Here is a 19,022-nt window from a genome sequence, read left to right as displayed (position 1 = left end):
AGTTTTTAGAAACTCCCCTAAACTCCCATAAATTTGAAATTCGATATGTATTAATAAAGACTCGGATGAGGAAGGCTGCAAACAGTTCCAAATTGACATCCTCTGGACATCTCCCATTGAAATTGATAGAATTTAAATAACTTTCTGGGTGACAGGTCCCCTTTAAATACAGGACATTGCAGAGCTATAGTTTAATCTTGTCTCAAATATAAGGCTGTTGGTGCATTGGGTACTCTTACTGCCAACATCATCAGACATAAAGCAGAAGAGATTAGAACTTCCCCTGAACCTGTCACAACTTTCCAAAGCAGTAAACATGCTGCCTGAAGCACGGTGAGCACTCCCACATTAATGGAAAGGCCACAAAGATCTGGAACTCTGTAAAGCTCCCCATAGACGCAAAGATTTTTCTTGCCGAACGACTGATCTCAGCGAAGTCCGACCAATCCTTCGAAATTATCGTGAAGTCAGTGGGATTCGAACGATCGTACATCTTACAAGTTTTCGTCGGACATCTGGCAGAAAATTGATCGGCCAGGTTAAAAAATCTTTATCGGTCCCAGTGCAATCTATCTATGTTTGCAGGGACAAGCAAGCAGCTAGCCTTTGTTTTCCTGGCAAATGGTCTTTTTTTTTTTTAAAAGGTTTTTATTTTCCGTTTTGAAACAAACAACACACTTAACAACAGACAATGTAGGCATTGGTGATAAAAAGTGCAGTTGGTCACGCAGGACCACAACATATCAGTTTAAGGCATCAAGGTACACAATCGGAGCAAAAAGTCTGCCACATGTTAGGTTAAAGTGAGTATTACATGTTACTTCCAAATCTCACAGGATTGGAGCACGCTTATATAAGACTCAATTCGCTGAAAAAGAAACAGTTATATTACATATATGTTCTCCCATATACACGCATTTATTGAGACTCTGGGTCTACTTCGGGACAGAGCTCCAACCAGGGTTCCCAGATTTTCCCAAATTTTTCTGGGCACTGTCTGGCTATGTATGTTAGTTTTATCATCGGGAGCCTGGTATTGATCAGTTTTACCCATTGCTTTATTGTAGGGGGTCGTGGGCTCATCCATGTCATGGCAATTTGCTTTTTGGCGTAAAATAGAAGGGTCTTTAGTAAATACCGCGTTTTATTTAGAGGTGCCAATTCGTCCACCAGTCCCAGTAGGCACACCTCTGGTGTTAGTGCTCCAGGGAGCAGAATTTCATTAGTCAAGTAGGCTATTACCTTGGCCCAGAATCTCTGCACCAGGGGACATGACCAAAGCAAATGAAAGAAATCAGCGTCCAGGTGCTGGCATTTGGGACAGTTCCCATTGGGACTTTTCCCCATGGCTTTGAGCCTGATTGGAGTAATATATGTACAATGTATGATACGGAATTGCACCATCCTATCTTTTGTAGAGATTAGAAAGCTGTATAGTTCCCCTATTGCATCTTCCCACATATCATCATCTAGAGCAGGGATAAGGCCATTCCACTTGTTTTTTGCTTTGTTAAGTGGATTATGGATGGTGGATATTAGTAGCTTATATAGCCCAGAGACCAGCTTTTGTGGATTCGGGTCCCAAAGTCTGTCTTCATGTGGTTGGGTGTTTGTACAGATTACCAGGCTACCAAATTGGGCCGCAAATGCATGTCTGAGTTGGAAGTATCGGTGCCAAGCTATGTTTGGGTGGTTCAGTTTAGTCGCTAGTTGGGTAAGGGTCGGGAAGGTGCTGTTAACTAAGAGATCCGATAGGTGTCTGATCCCTAATTTTGGCCAGTACGCAAAGTCCGGTAGATGAACTAGGTGCTGTAGATTGGAGTTTCTCCATAGTGGGGTATAGGGGGATTGAAGGCTTGCAGCTTTTGCAAGAACTTTAGTGGCAAGCATCCAGGCCCTTTGTGGGCATCTTAGCGTTGGTGGCAGTTCAGGGGTGTCTTTGGCATTCCTGTAGGGTGCATTTCTAATTGCTTCGAGGGAGCCCGCCAGCGTGGCGTGTAAAGCTGTGAGTGTGTTTTCGGGGTCGGGGTTAAACCAGTTATGTATGAATGCTAATTGACTAGCATAGTAGTACATTTGCAGATGCGGAAGGGCTAATCCCCCCTTTTCCAATGGGGCCTGGAGCGTTAGCCGGTTGACTCTAGGGGGTTTGTTTGCCCAAATAAAGGGGAAGAGAACAGCGTCAATGCGTTTAAAGACCTGCGGGGGTATCCATATTGGGGCATTCTGCAAGAAGTACAGGAATTTGGGTAGGTATACCATTTTGAATAGGTTGACCCTACCCCAGACCGTTAGAGGTAAGCCGGCCCATTGGTTGACAGTGGTTTTGAAACCATGTATCACTGGTTCAATGTTGTCTGTAACATAGTCTTGCGTGTTTGGCGAGATAGTCACCCCAAGGTATTTAAAGCTGGATACCCACCGCAGTCCCTGAATCGCATTTGTCCTCTGCGCAGCTTCTAGATTAAATAAGATTGACTTCCCTTTATTTATAACCAGACCGCTGTATGTGCCAAACTTGTCAGCTAGGCAGAGCGCCAGCGTGAGTGAGTCATGTGGATCAGCTAGGAGCAGTAAAAGATCATCTGCATATAGTGCAATTTTTTCCTCCAATTTCCCACATTTGAGTCCCCTAATTTCAGGGGTTTGACGGACCATAATGGCATAAGGCTCTATCGCTAAGGCGAAAAGGAGGGGAGAGAGGGGGCAGCCCTGCCTGGTGCCTGGGGTAAGAGGGAAGACTCTGGAGAGAGTGTTGTTGACTCTGACCTGTGCAACTGGGTTTAGGTAGAGGAGTTTAAGCCAAGCTATGAAGGTAGGGCCTACGCCAAACTTCTCCAGGGTTTTCCATAGGTAAGGCCATTCAACTGAGTCGAATGCTTTAGTGGCGTCTAATGCCGCTATGGGTCTGGTACCACTGTTCGTATGGGTGGCCTGCATATGAGTATATAATCTGCGTAAGTTTATAGCCGTACTTTTATTGGGCATGAAGCCTGTTTGGTCTGGGTGGACAATCGAGGTTATAACTTTGTTAAGGCGCTTGGAGAGAATTTTGGCCAGAATTTTGACATCCGTGTTTATAAGTGAAATGGGACGGTAGGAGTCGCAGAGGTCCGGGTCCTTCCCCTCCTTTGGTATAAGCACTATCAGTGCGGAGTAGAAGGACTGAGGGAGGGAGCCTGTATTGTGAGCCTCTAAAAGAGTGGTATGAAGTTGCGGGGCAAGTGTTTCACTAAGGAGTCTGTACCAGGCTACCGGGAGCCCATCAAGGCCTGGGGTCTTCCCTGATGGGAGACTGCCAATGGCGTCTACTACCTCTCCTAGTGTAATTGGGCTGTCTAGATAGGATGATTCTGCTCTGGAAAGGTTAGGAAAGGGGATTCCCTGTAGGAACTGCTCTAGTTCGGTGTCAGAGTATTTGACTCGTGAGGTGTATAAGTTGGCAAAGTGGCATGCGAACATTTCTGCCATATCTGTTGGGTCAGAGGTATATGTGCCTGCGTTCGTTTTGATCCTGGGAATCAGTGTGGATGGTTGGACCGCCTTAGCTAGGTATGCTAAAGTCTTCCCATTTTTATCTCCCTGGTCAAAGGATCTCTGGGCTGCATACAGTAATTTTTTCCTGGTAATAGCCGTTTGTGCTAGCTCTAAGTTTCTTTGGGCAAGTACTAGTGCCTGATGGGTAGCATCCTCCACACTATCACCATATGCACGTTCTGCTTCCCAGACCCTCTCCTCTGCCTCAGCAACAGCCTGTTTAGCCAATTTGCGTACCCCAGCAATTGCCGAGATGAGCGTGCCCCTAGCGGCTGCTTTGGACGCTTCCCAGACCATATTAGAGCTACTGGTTCCTGCATTAACACCCCAATATGCAGTGTAGTCAGATATACATGCCTCCGTCACCTCTGTGCTGTTGAGCCACAGGGGGGATAGTCTCCAAAGAGAGTGTCCCTGCCTTGGTGTAGTGCAGATCAGCAGATGCAGAGGGGCGTGGTCTGACAAGGCTCTCGGGAGGTAACTGGTGTCTTTCACCCACTGTGTAAAATCTGGAGATGCAATGGCCATATCTAACCGTGACAAGGTATGCTTCCCCACCGTATGACAGGAAAATTGTCGTCCCATGGGGTTTTTAAGCCTCCAGATGTCTAATAGCCCTAGAGCTTCAGTCCATTGTTTTAGTGGGCCAGGTTGGTGTGTTGCAGTGGGGGGCAAATGGTCTTTTTAGTTGATGGACAATTCGTATGATCGTTTCAAGATAATCGTGGTCTCACGATGACGATCAGATCTTTTAAAAATCTTTACATCTATGGCCAGCTTTAGAAAGTTTTTAGGATACACAGGGTCAGACTGGGCCGTGGGGGACACCGGGAAAAACCCTGGTTTTCTTCCTGGCTAGACCAAAAAATCAGTGTGAGTGTACGTGCTGATGCATGCTAACGTGCGCTGATGTGCATGTGCAAGTGCGTGCTGACATGCGTGCACACATGCGAGATGGTGGGGTTGCCGGACCGGAGGCCCTGAAGCAGCAGCCCCAGGGGGGGTCCTGAGGCAGAAGCCCTGGTGGGCCCTGGGCCCCCCAGTCCAACCCTGAGGATACAGCTAGCATACTGCTAATAATAGAAAGGACTGAGCAGGCTGGGGAGCAGGGACATGTGTGTGGTTGTGTGTGGTTGTGTGTGTGTGTGGTTGCCCAGGCCCTGGTTTTGACATCAAAAGCGATTTAAAAGCACTTGGAGAGGCTTTTATTAATACCATGCCACTTCACTGAGTATCCCCGCTGCTTCCTTGATTCAAACTCTCACACAAAGTTGGTGAGTGCTAAAAGATATCTAAAGGAAGTGCACATAAGGAAGGGCAATATAGTTTTGTGTTGTCTGGTGAGAGCAATCCAGCCACAATAGGGATAAAAGGTAAAAAAGTTAATTGGATCAACCCGAGGTGCACACAAAAATCATGCTCCGCTTTGGCTATGTATTAACAAACAATATACAAAAAAGTGGGGTTGTGGGAGCACTCAAAGGCTAAGTTAAAATAAGTTTAAATATGGAAGTGCTACTGATTTGGCCAATTGATCATTGCACATTCCCTGGTCCCCTGTCTCATAAATAATTCAGTAGATATGCAAATGTATGTGTTTACAAAAACAGGGGTTTTTAGTTACAAAGTTATGATCATAAAGTTGATAATCCACCATACCACGTCAAAAACCCCATACGGTGGTCCCTAATTTGTTTACCTCTGGTCATAGTATAAAAAGGCTTGTACCTCTGCATAGTAGCATTACTTGCAATAAATGTCTCCCGAACCTGACCAGGGAATGTACATTGATTAATTGGCCAAATCAGTAGCACTTCCATTGTACTTCAACATATTTTAATTTAGGATTTGAGTGCCCCCAACACCCCCATTTTTTTGTATATTTTATTAACAAACAGTCAATGTTCAGCATGCATGTCATTTTTGTTTTGTGCTCCACGGTTCATTCTTTACTCAATACATGAAGATTTAGTTTGGACATGTGGACCTCTCCTGCCAGCATTAGCTGTACTTTAGCCAATGTGTTTCCTGTACATTACTACTGATGTGACCGCTGTACTGCACTCCAACTAAGGGCAGAGGCAAAAAAACATCATATTGTATTAGCCGAATAGCCGAATAGTGGACACCCATAGGCTTTTAATAACTGCAACAAGGTGCCTTGGGTGGGGGACCAAATCATATTTTGTTATATAGTAAAAAAGTACCCCATATTGTAAAATATAAGGATATTCCATAGCTATCCTCTAGCATTTATATAGGTCATAAAACTGTATGGTGGCTTCTAATATCCTTATATTTTTCAACAGGGGGTGCGTAATTTATTAGAATACACAACTTTCTGTGAGTCATGTAACTGAAATTACATCACTGAGCTCCAATTATAACTGATTCCCAAGTACCATTTATAAGGATATCATTTACAGGATATTCATGACTATTCTGTATTATAAAACAATAATCTTGCACCACTCAAGTGTATAGCAAAGGTGCCAAACCCCTGTATTTATTTAGGTTACCTGTCATTTGAATGGTTAAGTGCTGTAAATTGCAGACTGCCTGAACGATGACAGTAACATTATGTTTGCTGTGCATCTATTGTCAATAAGCGCAGTAAGGTAAAATTCAAAGGTACACTGAGATTGCTGCAGCTGCATTCCATTTATCCTGTGTATAGTTCATGTCATTGTACACAGATTCAGACTGACCTAAATGACACTGCAAAGACATGGGGAGGCACTTTTATCAAGGGTCAAATTTCATATTCATGTGAGTTTTTTTTAAATTCGAATGAATTCGAAATTTGACAAATTTAAACGACCTCAAATTCGATCAAACTCGATTCAATTTTTTTCTCCGAAAAAAACTCGAATGTCAGGAAGGCTACAAACAACTCCAAATTGTCCCCTGGACCTCTTCCATTGACTTAAACAGCAATTCGGCAGATTTTAGGTGGCGCATAGTCAAATTTGAATTCTTACAGCGCCATGATATGATAAATCTTACTTGTGAGGCTGTGCCTGTTATAAAGCAGCTGTATATGTGAAGCTGCCACTACCAAGCATAAAAGATTACTATGGTAAAATTATACATGTACTGTATCAGCAAATGCTTTAACAAGCAACAAAGAACAGACACAGAGGCTGCGTCAGTAGTAACATTTACTTTCTGCCCCAGGGTTCTGTCCTTGGTACAGACCTTCACAGAGGTCATTGATTTCCTGACATTCTGCTGAAACAGAATAATCCCAACCTTTGCCACACTAACATGCTGTGCACATTGTTGCTCACTAATGACTTTATATTAATGGGTTTGCTAACTTACTTCTACATCAAAGTAAGATCAATTTGTATTTTTTTTTTGTAGAAAATATGAAAGAGTAAAGAAAACGTGATATCTATGAGTGGGTAAAGTTTGCAGCAAGTATTTACTAAGGTAGATTAGTAGGCAGATTTCTGTAATGTTTGATCATGGATCCAGGGTTGTGTTTAATATAATCGGTCTGGTCATCTGGTGTAGAGAGAAAATAATAAAGTCCCTTTAACTTAATATTGTCTGACAATCTCCCCAATAGACATCCAACATGCAGTAATGTTTGGGCAGTTCAGCCAAATATTACTTAACTGCCTGAACATATTTCTGTATGAAAGGCCGTAGTTGCCAAGAAAAAAATAGGCGAAGAAACTTTGTTTCCTCATCAGAAAACACACAATACACAATTTTCAACAAATTGGCTAATATATATTTTCTTCTTAGTTTATGAAAAAAGTGTTGTCAAAATGGCTCTAAGAACTACAAGAGCAAAGTCTGTTCAATAAGATAAACAGAAAAAGTGTTTTTACTTGAATTAATAGGCACCAGATGGATTAAATGTCTAATAAACCATTCATTGCTTTATAAGAACTAAAGTTTTTTCCATCTACATAACATTCTCACAAGCTTATAATAAAACTGTATTCATGGGGAAACTAATATAAATATTGGCCCCACAGTCAAAGCAAAATTGATATCTGACATCTTACCCAAAGACATACACATTTATTTCATGTGTTTTTTCCACCAAAGGTAATGTTAACAAATGTCCAAATCTGTGCCATTAAAACCATTTTTTGAATTGCTAATGTTTTTTAAAAGTTAAGAGCTTTCAAGGTATCTACCACTGCTTCTCAGGGGTCCCCAACCTTTTTTAACCATGAGCCACATTCAAATGTAAAAAGAGTTGGGGAGCAACACAAGCATTAAGAAGTCTCTTGGTGTGCCAGATAAGGGCTGTGATTGGCTATTGGGTAGCCCCTGTGTGGCTACAGGATGCTCTACTTGGCACTATACTTAGTTTTTATGCAATTAAAACTTGATTCCAAGCTTGGAATTCAAAAATAAGCACCTGCTTTGAGGACACTTCGAGCAACATCCAAGGGGTTGGACAGCAACATGTTGCTCACGAGCTACTGGTTGGGGATCAATGCTCTAGCTTATCTGAGCCTGCCCCCTGCTGAGTCACCACAAAAACTGAAGCACTCCCTCATATGTCCTTCCATACCTTTTAATTTGCATGTTGTTGATACAATTGGTTGGCACAATTCAGCAAATCGGATCAATGACATGCAGATCATCACTAATGGAAGGGCTTCTGTAGAAGTGTCCTTTCTTAAGGGGCACACAGAGTATCACTGCATAGCTGAACTAACTTCCTCATTATCCTGTGGGCAAGGTCTGCTGAAGCATATCCAATCCTTCTCTCTGCTTGCATATTTTAATCAGATCGAATCCGATTAATCAGATCGAATCCGATTGGGCTTTTTAGTAACTGCACTAAAAAGTACAGCTTCTGCCTGCATGCTGCTATACGAACAGAGTGGAAATTGGTCAGGAAATGTCTGCATTTGCGTTTTACAGGCTGATCTCCACTTCTTGTGCCCTTGCCCTTTAAGTCGAACTATAACATTTGAAACTAAAAGCAGAGGTTCAGCACAGTATTACTCTATTGAACTTTTATTAGATGGCTTACAACTTTGATTCAGGAGTCAGAACCAAAAGTGCAGAAAATACTACATTTCATTTTCCACTGTGCAAAAATAGTTTTTGGGTGGAAGAACCCTCTGTACTGAACTGAAGTTTGCACACTTTTTTATTGTTTTACACCTTTAATTTAAAGAAAATTGGATTCCACTGTTTGCCAAAGCTTTTATGGAGGATTTGGCATTTAGCCAAATCCAAAGATGTTTGATCCAGTGACCCTCTGTTATCTTTAGAGTTAATGCATTAAAAGTAACAGCCTTATGGCACAATACTGTGATTTTGCCTTTAAATTTGTATCAGACATACAAGACAACGAATCTGTTAAATAAGAATACACAACACACAAATGTATGAAGGATGCCCAACAAGCAAAGAAAGGAAGCAAATTGCGATTCTTATGAATATAAAGCTTATATCCATATTAACCATTCCATAGACTCTCTGCCCATACTCACAGTTTGGTTGTCCTCATACAGTTTCAAGTCGTATCCGCTAAGTTCCACACAGAAAATTATCGCGGTGACACCTTCAAAACAGTGGATCCATTTCTTGCGCTCGGATCGTTGGCCACCAACATCCACCATCTTGAAAGTGAGCTCTTTGAATGTGAACTTATTCTCTACAATACCAGTGGTCATGTCTCGTGAGCGTAGAATATCCTCCACAGTAGGGATGTACTCAATGGCCGCTATTCTTTCCAGGTCATTGAGGTAGTAGGCAGCATTGTCCTCCAGGTGATATTCATTGGATCGAGAGAAGCACTCCTGCACTCCAGGATCAGCCCACAGCCGCTTCATGACACCTAAGAGTTCCGATGTGATTTCTCCCTTGCTCTCAGCTGGGCCAGTCAATGCAAAGAGTTGCACTGCATCATAAGCTCTGTCAGGGTTATGAAACTCAATCTTGAGAGTAGCAAGGGCCCTGATGATACGAGTGAGTGAGTCAATGGCATTGTAAATGATGAGGGGCTTGTACTCCTTGCAGGCCTCCAAGTTAAACCCCCCACTGTGGATAATTTTCATTTGCTTCACAATTGTACTTTTGCCTGAATTGCTGGTGCCCAGAAGGAGGAGCTTAATCTCCCGACGTTGTCGTTGGCTTTCAGACCGCAGATGGCGGTCAATCCTACGAGAGCGCCGGGCTGCCTCTTTCTCCTCTGCACTTTGACGACATCCCATGGTATAGCAGGCTGTTGCTAGAGAGGAACAAATTTATACTTTTCCCCCTTTATGTAACCTCTCTTTACTTGTCACTTTCTGAGAGAGACACTTGTTTTCCCTAGCCTTATGTTCAGAAAAAAGGATACCATCCAATATGTGATGGGCCACAAGGAAAGTACAAATATGGCGTTTCCATCAGGGGTGTGAAGAAATGGAGAAACGTAGCTGCAAAAAGATTGTCTTCTCAGCATATGTCATGGCACTCCGGATTCATGGAGGTAGCACAGGCACATTCCTTCCTTTTTCTTTTCTTTCTTTTCTTTTTTATTAATGATGGGGCTTTTTCATTCTCCAGTGTGTGACCTTATCCATCACAAAACTAACGAGTCTTCTCTGCATAATTATTTCACTTCTTCCTGTCCAGAGAGGTAAGGAGCGACCTACTCATCTGCTTCTGCCTCACTTGCCTTTTTAATTGTATTTTTTGGTTGCCATGGTGATTCAGGCTGGATATCCAGGTCTAGAGAGAAAGAGACCGTTATATGGCAGCTCTATTCCGCTTTCATATATATGTATTTTAAATTCTTTTAGCTTTTCTCCTGGCAATGACTAGTATCCAAATCTGATCTGCACCTGTCTGAGGAAAAAAAAGAATCACACGTCAGTACAATGTACTTGCTATCAGTGGGCCCCCCAAAATGTCTGGAGGTTGAGCAGTTTTATTAATATTTATTAGAATTGTATATAAATTAGGGCCTTGTGGGGCCCCTATTCCTCCTGGGCCCCCCTGCAGCCGCAGGGTCTGCTTCCTCTGTAGTTAAGCAATTGCTTGCTATCCATCAGTTAGTTACAACCACCAGCTTATGTGTTTTTTTGTTTAGATCAAAGTTAAGTTTGTGCAGATTTCTAAACCTTAGCAGAAAGGACACAAAATATATTTATCTGGTCGCTATTGTTATTAACCACACAACACTATTTTGTTGTCCTATCCTGTCCAGCTCTACTGTAGAGTGCCCTCTGTGCAGCCATATTTATAATGCTCTGTTTGCTGGGTGTGTATCTTAGTATATCCATTCCACCGGAACAACAGATATTTCATTTTGCAGTGACTATCGATCATCGGAAGAACATTACGTAAGAAGGAAGAAATATTGATTTTGGTAAGAGACAATAGAATCTCTGGAAGCCGTCCCCAAGGGTCGTATTATGCCATGCCTTGTGGCCAAGGAGATCAATTAAGGCACTGTGATCAGAGGGAAATAGAGCATACTGGACTTCTACACAGATGTACATATGCATGTGCTGTGTCTAATATACAATCTTTCTCACACCCTTCCCAGTCACATATTTTCTTTCTAAGCAAAATAATTTTTTTGTCAGAAAGTGTATGACAAACACATTTTCAACCTAAAAGACAAACAGGGCTTTTCAGCGCTTTGCATTTCAGCAAACAAATGATGTATTGTTAACCAATATTTGCTTTCATTATGTCTCTTTGTTTTTTTTATTAATCTTTGTTACAGCCTTTGTTTCATATCTTATACAGTGCAGTCCAGTAAGACCCTCAGAAATATAAATATATTATTCTGCAAACTAGGCTGCTAAAAGGGTATGGTTTTACATTTTCTTTATTTCGAGCATTTTTTTTAAAATTAACCCTTTAGTTACATTTCTCCCTCATTTGTGTGCCTATATGATACACTGGGAAGGCACAGGCCACAAAGGAGCCCCTGTACTCACATCTGGGTCAATACATTAGGGCCCCCCCTCACTCTGCCCACCCCTGCTCAGAAACAACTTTCACCCCATTGCTTGGCCATTCTCTACCTCCATCTTGGCACTCTGCTCAGCAACTTGGCCAAGCTTGCATCTCCTTGACAATTGCTGCAGCTTCTGATCAGATGTACAGGGTTGCAGAGTTAAGGTGACCATACACAGAGAGATACGCTTGTTTGGTGATCTCTCCCCAATATGCCCACCTGTGTATGGGGACCTTTAGAGTAGACTGAATATGTATGTGCCCAGGGTCCTGCCGATTCCATTGCACACCACCCCTGGCAATCCTTGCTTCTTTTGCTACCTCTAGTTCTGGCCCTGCCTGTACTTACTTTCTAAAGAAGATTAGAACATGGTTGCCTTGTCCTGCCAGCACTGCACTCTGGACACCGTACCCCTGTGAGAAGTCCAGTGATTCTGAAGTCATAGAAGCAGCCCTGGATCTGTAGATTCTGGCAAATACCAGATGAGCTGTTGTAAGATGCAATAAACAGTCACTATTAATTGGACTGGTGGGGGCTGCTTTGGTCTTTGTGTGCTTATAATGCAAGAACCTATTTTGAATCCCAATGTGGACGTGCTTAGCTGAGTTAGAAAGTTAGACAGCAAGACTGTTCAAGGAATGTCTATGTACATTATGAACAGTAGACTTTAGAATGAATTTGAAGAGTAAAAAATGTTTATTTTCAATGTTAATATCCTCTGGACTATCTTTTTAAAATAAATTAAAACCTTAACTCAAAAGGCAATTATTTATATTATAAAGATCACTATACCAGTTGGCATTTTCTACCCAACAGAATGGAATCTTTGATAGCAAAAGAAAAACAGTACACATCTTTCATTTGTTGCAGATTGTATCTGAAAGACGCATTTCCACATGTTGCCTAGAAAGAGGTTTGTCTTACAGTTTCCAAAAATACTTCATACACTATTGTCAACAGAGGCCCACTGGACAAAGATCACAATAACATGATGCGCTGAATGGATTTTTAAATCTGAACTATTTTTTTTTTTAACATCATAACCTTTATTAAAAGATAATAGGCATGACATGTAGCGAAGAATGCAACATATGAGGGTTAATTGACAATGTAGTAGATGATATATCACATGACATTCTCATACCAGTCATACAAAGTTATACAATGTGGTAATTAAAAGAAAAGAAAACAGCAAGGGAAATAAAAAGAAAAAAAAAAACAAGAGAAAGTGCATATAGTCAACATTGTCTAGAAAACAACAATATGATGATCTGCCAACAATAGTATATACGGATAAGATTTCCGAATGCGGTAATCCATACTGTCCATTTGCAAGCATATACCTTATACACAATAGATCAATCCAATCGCCGTGCCTAAGGGGCTGGCCACGATCCCCAAACCTTATCAAATTTGTTAGATGATCCCCTTTTAGTGTATAGGTAAGACATACAGTTAATGAAGCTAAGCATTTGTTCCATCCACATCTGGTGGGTTGGGGGATCAACATTCTTCCACTGTTGAGTTAGGCATTTGCGTGCATGGAATAGGCTCTGACGTATAATAACTAACTGATCCTTATTGAATTGGGAGTCATCACAGGCACCCAATATGGCTTATTCAAGGGAAGGGACTAGAGGGGTCCCCAGTACATTTGTTAACGTAGCAAACACTTCCTCCCAGTACTTCTGTAGTTTCCTACAATCCCAAAACATATGTTTGAGCGTTCCCATCTCTGAGGTACATCTAGTACAGGTAGGGGGGTTCTGGGAGTTCATTCTGTGCAATCTCACCGGGGTGAAATAGGCACTATGCAGAATGTTTGCAGGAACTTGGATGAAGCAGCGCACACTCTCCTCACAGTTTGATAGTTTGAGCCCGGTGCACAGTGTAGAGGGCACGGCAACCCCCAGGAATACGTACTAGGCAAACAGAATCACTGGCACACGTGGCAATTCAGGTGCCGGGTTACCCCGTGCTCTTTATTGTGCGGACGTGCAACGTTTCGGGGTGACAACCCCTTTATCAAGCATGCTTGATAAAGGGGTTGTCACCCCGAAACGTTGCACGTCCGCACAATAAAGAGCACGGGGTAACCCGGCACCTGAATTGCCACGTGTGCCAGTGATTCTGTTTGCCTACTATGCAGAATGTACCTCTGTATCATTTTGTGGTTGGTGTTGGGGGACACAAATCCAGGTGCCTCCAGGGCATCTAGCCATTCCTCATCTGTAAGTGAAGGGATGTCTAATTGCCAGGCCCTGAATAAGCTAGCATTGGTTTTATCAAATTTACTGGATCGCAAAACTTTATATAAATTGGAAATAAGATGCTGGTTGTCCTGCAGTTCCAGTATTCTGCAAAAAGGGGGTTTCCCAATTTTAAATGGGTCCTTAGAATATGCATGTTGAGCCTGCCTATAATGTAACCAGTGAGAGGCTGGTATATCAAAGTCCCTTTGGAGATGCTCAAATGGTATAATAGCATTATTATGAAATAGATGGTGCAACAACTTTATGCCTTTACTTTCCCATGCCCGGCCCATCGGTATCAATACAAATTCCTGAAGTTGTGGGTTATGCCAAATAGGAGTATCTGGATGTTTTAATTGATGAGTGCATACAGCTCGTGCTCACTCCCACACTTTACGGGCTAAATGCATAAGGGGGCTACATATGGATTTTTTCCTATCTAGTGAGGGTCTCACAAGCACGTGTAGCAATGGATGCGCTAGATTGTGGACAGCCATCAACAATAGGGAGGAGGGGCACTGCACATCCAAACGAGCCCAAGGTTTGACATGGGCTAATTGGGCAGCTAAATAATATAACTCAAAGTCCGGCAAAGCCGCTCCTCCACTATCGGTCGCTTTTTTAAGAGAGTCAAGTTTTAGCCGAGTCCTACCAGACCCCCATATGAAAGGGCACATCAGCCTGTCCAGTTTTCGGAAAAAGGCCTTGGTGAGTACTATTGGTGCCTGCGTAAGTACATATAAGGTTTTAGGGAGGATTGTCATTTTGATTAAACTAATACGTCCCTGTGGACTAAGAGGCAGCCCGGACCATTGCCTAAACTTAGCTTCCACCATGTCTAGTAGAGGTAGTACATTTAAAGACCAGAAAGCAGATATTGGCCTAGATACTTTAATTCCTAAGTATTTAAACTCTGAGGCTAACTCCAGTGAGTTTCGGTTGGGGACCGCGTTCACCTCCTGGCCGTCTATCAGGCAAAGGGTTGATTTAGACATATTGACCTGCAAACCCGAATGGTCTCCAAATTCTTGAAGATGAATTACCAGTTTATCCAATGAGTTTTTACAATCTGACAAGTATATTAAGGAGTCATCAGCGTATAACTGAATTCTCTCCTGGAGCATTCCTACGTTCCAACCAATTATTTCAGGGTCTGCTGTAATAATAGCTGCCAGTGGTTCAATAGCAATCGCAAATAAGAATGGGGATAGGGGAAATCTGAACTATTTTTACCTAAATATCAGTCAGACAATCCTGGAAGGCCAATAAGCAATCAACTCTGGATATGGCCACCATTATTTAGCTGTAAGTGTGGAATGGAGCTGTGAATGAGGCAGTTCCAACATTGATGAATATACGATTGCAAGTTTCAGCAAGTGTGTGCAGACCATGGGGGTTATTTACTAAAACTCAAAGTTTTCTAGTCGTGTTTTAAAGGGGGAAAAACTCAAATTTTTAGAGGGGAAACTCAAATGTTTTCAAAATGTATTAAACCTTGCAGCTTTCATATCTGAAAATACTCCAGCTAAAACCTGTTGGAATCATGTAAAAGTCAATGGCAGATGATCCCTTTTACCTGGAACATGTTTTATGCATTCATGGTTCTCAAAAGTTTTGGGCTGGTTGCACTGGTTTTTGTTCGATAATCCAAAATATTCAAGTTTTTCAGTAGACATCTTTTGGAATTTTTGCACAATGTTTTTTTGCCCTGATTTTTTGAGAAAAAATATTGATAAGCAAAGGGGATTCGGGGTTTGGGAGTTTGGTCAGATTTTTTTTTTCTTCAATAATGTGAGAAAAATTTGAGTTTTAGTAAATAACCCCCTTTGTGTTTACATGGCAAAAAATTGTCTTTTTCTGTGCTTAGGGTCTAGCCTAGGGTCAAGAAAGGTTTATCTTATTATTAGTGCCCTATAACAGGGGTCCCCAACCACCAGGATGTGGACCAGTGGTGGGCCGCAGGCTGTGATGAACTGGGCTGCCTCTGGTCCCAGCTGCATTTTTTTAATTGCTGCAAAAACAACGAAAAATCCCTAATTACCTGCAATCCCAGCTCCCTGATGAGCCATTGCCATGACAACAGCTATTCGAAGCCAAAGAAGCTTTCTACTGATCGTGATAAGGGCCAAAATACTGTTTGGACAGTTCTTTTGGTAAGCCTAAAATGCACCGACGCATCTATATCCCAACCCCCTCGTCCTCCTAAAAATTGTCTTGTTTGAAACAGGATCTGTGGTGCAAAAAAGGTTGGGGACCGCTGCCCTATAACACAAATTGCAACATGTCTTCTAAAACTCTGTTATTCTCAACAATTTATACAAAATATTGCACAATACCATAAAGTCTAATATGACGTTTATAAAAAAATGTTACAGAAATGCTCAAAAAATATTCGCAATGGTCAGCAGAAAAGCACTAATACTTGCTCTGATGACCATTATCCTTGTCATTGTGATCCAACTGTTTGGCCCTTGGGATCAACCTGATATCAGTCTCATGTCCCTCCCCAACTTAAATTTTCCAGAGAGTTTGTTGTTAATATATAACATTTGAACTCAAGTAAAATTCTATCGTTATTATAATGAAGTCATCCCCATTTGGTACAGAAAAGTAACAACAGGTTTCCTTAATAGTTTGTAAACATTTGAATACAGTGATTTTGCATTCACCTGCACAGGTAGCCTCTTGAGCACCACATTGTACAAAAAAACTATGAAACTATACATTTCATGCAGAGAAAAAGCAATAAAAAAAATTTTTTGACTAAAATTTTCCAAATGCCAAAAAGGCATTTTACTGATTTTGATGATTGTTGAGTTTTTTTTCCTGTACTCTAAGGTTGACACAATAAACAATTCACTACATTTTTTAAAATAGCTTTTAGTGTGCTTCCTTCAGCTAGCATTTTTCCTACAAATTGTCCAACCCTGGGGCAGATTTACTAAAGGACAAAGTGGCTGTCGCTATCGAAATTTGCCAGAAATCCCACCTGCAGGGACATCACCAATTCACTAACAGGAATAGAGGACAATTCACTAAAAAAGTTTTGGGCCCTCAGGCGAATGATCGTTACTCCGCATATTCACTAAAGTGCACATTTTACAGAACGTTACCTCTTTCCTTCTCTAGACCTGGAGATATGATAAAATGAAGCTACATCCTCCTCAATCTTATGTCAGTGACAGCATATCCTGTATGCCAAAATGTCATAAAAATTATAAAAACCGACTGGCGTTTTTTCATATTTTAAAGCGGGATTGTTTTTAAAAGTTGTAAGTATTACAAATTGTCTAGGGCATTAGATGATCTCTTTTTTCTTTAATTTGCTTCCTTTGACATTTTTAATAATAAGTGGCCACTTCAAGCATTTGCACCAACATCTCTAAAAGATGTCTATGTGACCTATATGTACCCACCATATTCAAATTGACCTAAGCACAAGTGTACTAACAAAGTTTTGCTTGGCAGAAACAAACGGTAGCGAAAGTTCGCTATAAAATGCTTGCGCTGATGAAATTAAAAAAAGGTTAGGATGAGGGACTCTTTCTTTAATCCTTAAATATATAATAATACAGAAGAAAAAAATAAAACTGTACACAGAACAGATTCAATAAAAAATTTTCATTCATACGAAGAGATACCAGCGCTGCAAGCTCAGGGGTAGACACCAAAAAAAGCAAAGAAATAAAATATAGTGTAGTATTTTATAATAAAGTTTACACCTCTTTGTGCATTTACTATATAGTGTGGTTTGATTACTTCCACCGAGGGGTTTAGTTACCCTTTAACTGTGATATTTTAACGGTATGAGTGACCACCTCCTGTGTGTAGGTAATGGGTACTTACAATTATACGTTTAATTATACCACTAGTGTAAAGTATAGTTGCTCTTCAAATCCAGGACATCTTTCAGTTTCTAAAAAGGATATGCTAAAATCATGTAAAAACGTCTTTAATAAATAGGAAATAAAATACAAGTTGCACTCACATATGTGTGCTTAAAATAAGCATATATTCAGTCCGTCTGAGGGTTCCCCAATTCTGCGTTCTACTGTGGATGTTAATTGCCTGTTAATTCCACAGTAGAACGCATCTATCAAAGGTCGAATTTTAGAGTGATGTGAGTTTTTTAAACTCGATTTTATTCACAATTCCAATGCTATATAATTTATGAAAAAATTCGAACATCTAAAAATTTGATCGAATAGTCCTGGCCCGAAAACTCAAATCAAGTTTTCCTCTGAAAAAAATCCTTGACTTTTGTGCATCAGATTTCTTTTTGACGCTCAACTTTATTTGACGTGCAACATTTGTTTGATGTGCGACAATATGCGGAAATTTGAAAAATCAAATTTACCATTCGAACCTTAGTAAATCTGCCCCTAAGCAAGATTAGGGAAGTGGATAAGTATATCAATGCCCAGATTTAATATCCAGTAAAATTATGTCCCATCCCTTGTCTCATCAGTTAGATGAGTGCATACAACACTGTCATATATGTGTTTTAATGTTAGCAGTTGGTAGTAATCTCAAAGGTTTAGAATTGTTTTACAGCGACCTAACCACTAGGAAAATGACTTGTATCACACACTTACTGACTGCTAGTTCTTCACAAAGTCAACAAGTCTGTGAAGCATTTGCAAATGATAAAACACACACAAAACATTTAGTGGTGGAAACACTCTTAACTCAAGAAATAGTATAGAGTAGGTGAAAACAACATTTTGAATGAACTGTTTCATCCCTGTCTTGAACCCTGCCCAACTCTTCCATGCTAACATGCGTACAGTCAAACATACAAACCAATGATGTTGACAGACCATCTTTCAGAAGAATGTATACACAGTGACAAGGAGGACGTTCCGTGCTATTTTGTATGGCCGTTCTTGGAAGATGGTTGTAAGATACAATTTCAGTTCCAGGATGAACCAAATCTCACAAGTAAACAAGAAAAAAATACAGAAATACGAAAGCAGTTCTTGTCTGCTCTTTAAATGCTGGCATATTAGATTCCATCTACCCACATGGGAATCTTCCCACAGAGCTGTAAATCTGGGCTCACTTCTCAAGCAAAGCTGGCAGCAGCATTATTATGAACAAATGGAAATTCAGCCCAGAAGGTTATGTGCCTATATGTTTTGAGAAGCCATTATCATTTTAAATAAGCAAAGGGCACAGCACTGGGTTGAAACCCATAACAATAAGTGCAAGTTATTTCTAAACCTGCAAGACTAAATTTAATCTGCATTTGAAATATTAAAATTTCATTCCTTTGTGATACATTTTTTCCTACA

General features: G+C 41.0%; 1 protein-coding gene across 2 annotated transcripts in view; it reads right to left on the bottom strand.

Moving 5' to 3' along the window:
* Positions 1–19,022, bottom strand: part of gnaz.S (guanine nucleotide binding protein (G protein), alpha z polypeptide S homeolog) — a 74,055-nt gene that overhangs the window by 37,014 nt on the left and 18,019 nt on the right. For both annotated transcript variants that reach the window (XM_041580288.1, XM_018244086.2), the window contains exon 2: positions 9,012–10,353. In XM_041580288.1, coding sequence (XP_041436222.1) covers positions 9,012–9,734 — 723 coding nt within the window. In that variant the 5' untranslated portion in view covers positions 9,735–10,353. The remainder of the gene's footprint in view (positions 1–9,011; positions 10,354–19,022) is intronic.

The sequence above is a fragment of the Xenopus laevis genome, chromosome 1S (assembly GCF_017654675.1).
Source record: "Xenopus laevis strain J_2021 chromosome 1S, Xenopus_laevis_v10.1, whole genome shotgun sequence".
NCBI lineage: Eukaryota > Metazoa > Chordata > Amphibia > Anura > Pipidae > Xenopus > Xenopus laevis.
The sequence above is the reverse complement of the archived record's forward strand: the minus strand, read 5'-3'. Positions and strand labels throughout refer to the sequence as shown.